The sequence below is a fragment of the Monopterus albus genome, unplaced genomic scaffold (genome assembly GCF_001952655.1).
Source record: "Monopterus albus unplaced genomic scaffold, M_albus_1.0 scaffold50.1, whole genome shotgun sequence".
Taxonomy (NCBI): domain Eukaryota; kingdom Metazoa; phylum Chordata; class Actinopteri; order Synbranchiformes; family Synbranchidae; genus Monopterus; species Monopterus albus.
Window position 1 is genome coordinate 1564795 of NW_018127930.1, and position 6403 is coordinate 1571197.

Sequence of the window (6403 nt, forward strand, 5' to 3'; positions counted from 1 at the left end):
GTTTCTTACATCTCCTCAAAATCTCAATTAATTTGTTCTTATATGACTTATATTTTTCTTCCGCCTTCTTTGAGCTGTCCTTTATGAATTCCTTATATAACGCATTCTTCTTTTTACATGCATTCTGTAATCCCTTACTCATCCACGGTTTCCCACTGTAATTTCTTTTGTTTTTATACTGCTTACGAGGACAGTTCCTGTCATATACTTTCTTAAATATAGTAAATTTTATACATCATTTAGACATTTGCTCCTGAACACACCTCAGGACTCTGCTGTCAACATTCATCTGTGTTGTGAGGAATACATTTTGTGTTGTTTCATACAAGAGAATGTTAACAAGTCTGAGGTTACAGTACATGTATGTGTTTGTGTTGCAGGGGCCTGAAGGTGAATTCGAACTGGAGGGTTTATCTGGTGGACTGTCTCTGGAGAGGTAACTCACAGAGATGGCATCACAGATATGAGTCAGATCACATCAGAATGACTGTGTACACTGACTTGCTGATCAGTATCTGCACATTGGGACTGTAGTACTAGAGTCTGATATGGGTCTAGGGACGACAAGGTCAGTCAGTCCACCACTTTGGTCCAAACTGAAACATGTCAACAACCATTGATGGCATAGACATTCATGGTCCCCAGAGAATGAACAGTAATGATTTTAGCGATCTCTTGAATTTAACAACAGTGTCAGTTCTAACTTGTCACTTCAGCAGTGAAATAGCTCCAAAGCTTCTAAATGGACTGGCATAAAATTATATACGGCCTCAGCTGTACTTTACTGTGTTTGTGTACTGTGTTAATAGCACAGATTAACAGATGTTAACACATTCTAACATGCTATATTAGGTTAGGAAAGATAATAAAATGCCTGCTAAACATCAGTTTGCTAGTATTGTCGTTGTGGTCATTGAAGCGGGTTCATGTTGTGACATTTAAACATTTACCTTAAAGTGAAGCCTCACAAAGCCACTTGCTCTCAGGGTTTGGGTTTCACTCTGACTGTGATGGCATTATGGGTTAACCGGATTTCCTGACAAGCCCTTCCTGCTGGTCTGTCTCCAGTTTAGTGTGAGTTCAGAACGGTATGTCAGAAAACAGATGTTTGATGATGATTTTCATCCTCAGAGCACTGCATCACCTGAGCTGCCTGAAGCTGCTGGTGGAAGAACCCAGACAGAATCGCAGAGTGGAACAGGAGGAAAAGGATGAAGATGAGGGACGCTACTCATCCTCATCTGCAGAGGGACTCCTCTGTACTCAGCAGAAATCCTCTTTAAGCTGACAGCCTATTTATCAGGTCGTCAGACTTCCTGTCAACGTCTGCATCAGTCATCCACTCCTTGCTGTTTCCTGTGATGTCCTTTGCCCACAGGCAGCTCAGTGAAGGCTGCTCTGGATTTGTATTTTAGAAAAAAAGGTGCCATTCATCTTAACACACATGTAGTACAGAGACCAAACCAGACTTAATAGGAACTATTGGAAATGTGTGTTTTCCAGTGAAGGAATCTGTGAGATTTAAGAAACAATGGTGACATTCTGGGAAAAGCTCTTGTTTGACATTTCACCAATCAGATGAAAACATGGTAACCTAATGCTTATATCACTAATTCCCTTCTTTTAATAGTTCTTTCTACATGTGTTTAATGCAACAAGGAAGTCAGTTTCTGAGTTGTTAGAAGGTGCATTTGGTTTTCCATTTTGAGCAAATGAGTTTTGAATGTGCCAGTATGAATGTCTAGTTGTTTATTACTGCATATAAATATGACAAATCCTATTTGTCGCCACCCTGGCGGCAAGACTTTGGACATGGCAGTGTTAAAACACTAACTATTCACAAACTTGTTTGATTTGCATTAAGATGTTGGCACGAAAACATGCAAAATATGGAGAACAGAAGTGCCTGAGAAACCAAACAAATGCCTCACATGTTAAGTATAATGCTGAAGGTCATGAAACCAAATGTAATCGACAGAGTATTGTTTAACCATTTTACTGTCTCAAGTCAGCCAGTGCAATGTCTAATGCCCATTTACGGGTCATAAATATGGGAAGCTTTACTGTATCATCCATCCAGTCCTTAGGATGTGAAGGCAACATAAACACTTGATTACCACATGGTTGTTCCTCTGGCTATGGTACAAGCTTCAATAAGTCAAATGTTTTATTTGCTAGTGTGTAATGATCAGATTCCATCTTTATAAACATTAAATCTCAGTGTGATTTGGATAGGAAACAAAATCAGTTTTACCCATGAACAGTCATTTGCTTTTTGTCTCTCCTTTGAGGACAACACAGTGTTCCAAACCATTTAAATGCCAAATCAGCATTTAGGCAATCCGATAACCACAGTATGGAAAGGTGTTTGGATTAGGTTAGTTTTTAATGTTTCAGTGTTATTTCCATGCAACAGGTTTGTCTCATTAAAACATACCTGGGTTTGCTTCCTTCATGGTGTCGGCTCATATTTCACTTGGACACTAGCAGTTTTCTATATCAACTTTTTTCTCAGTTTGTCTCTTCTGCAAGATTTTAAAGCAAGAAGATGACTATAAAAAGGTCAATCTCAGGATTGTTAAACCACAGTGAAGAGTGGTAAAATTCTTGTCTACTTCTCCCATAATGCAACCGCACAGCATCTTTTTATTTTACTTGTAAACTCAAACTGCACATCTTCAGTTTGCAATGCAGGTTCTTTTTCATTTGAAGTCCCCAAGTTTAATCTCATATAACCCTGATGACATCAGTTTTTATTTTTTGAAATCTAGGTAAAGGTCCTCGAAGCCATTATCCAACCATTTCCACAGGCCGAAGAGGACAGACCTGTCCCCACAAATTATTTATTAACTCCTTTTTTTTTGTTTTGGTTTTTTTAAGTGGTAACTCTCTATAAGGCTTTTGTGACATCATCACATAATGGTTAAACTGCGTTCCACCTGTTAGTTCACATGCTTCTCACACGGTTCACAGATCTCAAATATTTATTCTTTATAGCTCCTTATTTTAATGATAATAGTATAATATTGAAAAATGAAAATTGTTGCATTGTTAAATGAAAGTTGTTTTTTTTTAGAAAATGTTTATTTCTTTAAAAAGATAGATGGTAGTAGATACTGTGAAACTTAGGTATTATAGCCTCGTTACAAGTTTTATCAGCCTTTGCATTTGGACAAGAAGAATTCTTAAATTCATCTGTTTTCAACAAACTGGCAGCAAACCAAACTGTTCCTCATCTGAAACAACAGACGGTTTCACTTCCATTTAAAAAATTTTTTTTCACATTATGTTTACGTCATGACCACATGTTAATCAGCCCGTCACTCCCTGCTGACATCACAGTTTCCCCCGTGTGATCAAATGTCACGCACTGCACACTATCTCTGTGTCCTGACAGGCTCCTCACTGCACAGGAATCCACCTCCACCAGTCTGACCAAACCATCACTGCTGGCAATCGCCAGCATCTTCCCTGATGGGCAGAACACCACCTGGTTGGCAGCCAGCGGTCCAGCATCTACAGTAGCTGTTGCTGACACAGGCTTTCTGATGTCCCACAGGTTGACAACACCACAGGTGTCACAGGAGGCCACGGTGTCACCAGCCAGGCTGACTGCAGCGTGGTTGCAAGGATGCAGGTGTCCATGGAAGGTGGTAGTGCAAATGCCCAGCCTGGCGTCCCACAGGGCAAGGGTTTTGTCAGCCGAGCAGGTGAGGAGGAAGTTGGAGAAACGCAAGAAGCAGACACTGTTGATGGAGGCGGTGTGGCGACGCAGTGTGAGGCGACAACGCTGGCTGTTCAGGTCCCATAGCTTGGCGGTCCTGTCGGCAGAGCAGGAAGCCAGGAAATGACCGCAGGAGTGGAAGGAGCAGCCCCATGTGGGCTGGCTGTGACCAGTCAGTGACAACACGCAGCAGCCACGAGAGAAATCCCAGAGCCGCACCTGCAGGGAGATCCAAGAGGAGCAGGGAAAGTGTGAGAAGAGCAAGAAAATTTATGTTGGGTTTTACTTTAATCTCATTTGGACACTATTGCAGCAAGGAAGCCTTGATGAAGATGATCTTACTGTGGTGTCCCCACTGGTAGTTGCCAGTTTTGATCCATCAGGGTGAAAACTGCAGCCAGACAACCAATCAGAGTGACCGGCACCTGACAGCATCATCTCACCAACCTGGCAACACACGGTAGACAATATCGCCTTACACTTCCTGAGCCAATCAGTCACCCTCAAATATCAACAAAATGACATGACTCATTTTTTCTCTTGTTATAACCTTTGTCTGGTCTCTGGTCTTATGTGATATTCTCAGTCCATCTCATGTCTCAATCATCTTGTATTTCATTTTGTCTTGTATTATCACATTTCATGTCATCCAGCTTATATTATCCCATTCTATATCTCATTTCATCTCATCTCTCATCCATACAGGCTTGCATCCATACTTGACCACATTTCTCTTACCTTCTCTCCATTGGCCGGCAGTGCCCACAGCCTCCAGCTGTGGTCATCACTGGCAGAGGCAAGGATCATTTTTTGTGGATGGAGGCTGATGCTGCTGCTGGGAAGCTTGTGGGCTCTGATGGAGCAGGACAGGATGAAGGAGCTGGGGTCTTTCCATTTCTGAGATTGCACCTGAGGGTTCACCTGCCTGCTGCAGATGGGAAACTCCGAGTCTTTTGGGTGTCTCTTAATGGGACTTTTTGCTGTCGATTTTTCAGGGCTGTTGCTCTTGTTTTTAATCTCCTGATGTTCTCTTGCTTCTGAGGTGTTTTGAAGTTTGTCTTTTTCTAAACTTATAAGCATTTTCTGCCTCAGAGCTGTTTGAAATTTTTCGTCCAGCTGCCTCAGCGCTGGCTTATAAGACTCCAGGTGTTTCTTCAGCTGCTTGAAGTCCTTGATCAACTTATTTTTGTCCTCAGCCACTTTTTGGTACTGCAGCTGATGGAAGTCTCTCTCTCGCTGCATCTTCACCAGACTCTCCCCTGCCACCAGCACCTCCTGTCTCAGCAGGTCTGTTTCTGCGCGGACTGTGTCCAGCTCCCTCTGAAGGATCTGCCTGTGCGTGAGAGCATCAGGGATGAATGAGATTCCCGTTGACAGGGTTCCTGTCAGGGATACCTGTGTCAAGCTGTTCCACTCGACTTCAAAGCTGTTGAGAGTTCGGGTCATACAAGCTCTGCGGAGGAAGTTCCTCAGGAAGTCATCCACCACTTCCGGGATGTTGAGAATGATTTGTTGTCTGGGTAGTTTTCTTCTTGCAGCAGCTGTGGAGGTAGTCTCCCTTATTACCCCCTCAAAGTCCTCCTCCTCAGCTCTCCTCCTTTCCTTCTCCTTTGCCGAAACCTCCTTGCTCCCCTCAGCTGCTCTTTCCTTTCTCTGAGCTGACATTTTCTCTGACTGCCCACAGGCTTCTTGTTTAACAGTTGCTATGGTAGCACTACACAGAGCAGCTGAGTGCTGTTTTCTCTGTGTTGTTTACCCTGTTACTGTAGCAACCCTGCTTGTTTTAAGTCTTCTGATTTGGTTTGTTTTGCAAATTAATTAATCATATGTGGAATGTTTGTAGAGTATTGACATGTATTTCTGTACATTATGTACTAAACTGTGAATCTTTTATGTAAAATTATAGTAAAATCTTCTGCTGTATTAATGTTATACAGCATCATCCTGTAAAGTGTAATGCAGTTTGGGAGAAAAAATGTGATTACAGTCATGCATGTTTTACATTCAGTGCTATGCTGACTGGCTGAGACTGAGACATTTTACACAGAAAGCAAGCATAATGGAGTGGCCTCATTCATCACTCCTTGCATGGAAGCTCAATTTAAATAGGCTGTACTAAGGTGTGTCCATGTCATGACCTGCAACAGGGCCAAGTAATTTTGAGCAGTTTCTAAACCCTGCCTTTGGCTTGGTTACTGTATGGACTGCCATCATGTCACCCACCAAGAGAGTAGAGTGCTGGCCACACCTGTAAGAAATGTTGCTTTGCTCAACAAGTGAGCATTTTCCAGGCTTGTATATTTGTTGGTTGTGCGTTGTCACAAGACTATAACTGCAGATTGAGCTGACATTATAAAGGATAATGGATTCCCTAAAGAAATATGGTACTATATTATGAATATATTTTTTCTTTTTGTAAATGGCTATCTTAGTTGCAGTGCTTAATTAAATGTAAACATTCCCAAGAAGGAAATTAAGTATAGTGACAAGGTAGGAAATGAAGTACATGTTATTTATTAATTTTGTTATGTAGACAGGTACTGTAGGATACATGTATGATATCTGACATACTTGAAGTATATGTTTAATCATTCATTTTTTACCGCTTATTCCCTGAACGGGGTCACGCGAGCCAATCCCAGCCGGCAATCGGGCGAAGGCGGGGTACACCATGGAAAG

The 6403-nt window shown here is 41.9% G+C and overlaps 2 protein-coding genes across 3 annotated transcripts in view; one reads left to right on the plus strand and one right to left on the minus strand.

The window, feature by feature from the left end:
- cunh18orf54 (chromosome unknown C18orf54 homolog) overlaps window positions 1-1961 on the plus strand; it is an 11740-nt gene extending 9779 nt beyond the window's left edge. For both annotated transcript variants that reach the window (XM_020601203.1, XM_020601202.1), the window contains exons 14-15: window positions 381-436; window positions 1132-1961. In XM_020601203.1, coding sequence (XP_020456859.1) covers window positions 381-436; window positions 1132-1288 — 213 coding nt within the window. In that variant the 3' untranslated portion in view covers window positions 1289-1961. The remainder of the gene's footprint in view (window positions 1-380; window positions 437-1131) is intronic.
- A 1124-nt stretch (window positions 1962-3085) lies between these two features.
- spag16 (sperm associated antigen 16) lies at window positions 3086-5647 on the minus strand. The gene is made up of 3 exons (XM_020601109.1): window positions 4463-5647; window positions 4067-4171; window positions 3086-3943 (listed from the first exon to the last, which is right to left on the minus strand). Exons 1-3 carry the CDS (start codon window positions 5387-5389, stop codon window positions 3296-3298), a joined length of 1680 nt encoding a protein of 559 aa, XP_020456765.1. The 5' UTR covers window positions 5390-5647; the 3' UTR covers window positions 3086-3295.
- Window positions 5648-6403: the final 756 nt, after the last annotated feature.

Excerpts from the sequence above, each read along its gene's own strand:
- spag16 (XM_020601109.1), bottom strand. The coding sequence starts at position 5,389 with ATGTCAGCTCAGAGAAAGGAAAGAGCAGCTGAGGGGAGCAAGGAGGTT. Across the intron at positions 4,172-4,462 it reads TGCCGGCCAATGGAGAGAAG|GTTGGTGAGATGATGCTGTC; the intron begins GTAAGAGAAATG and ends GTGTGTTGCCAG. Across the intron at positions 3,944-4,066 it reads CTACCAGTGGGGACACCACA|GTGCGGCTCTGGGATTTCTC; the intron begins GTAAGATCATCT and ends ATCTCCCTGCAG.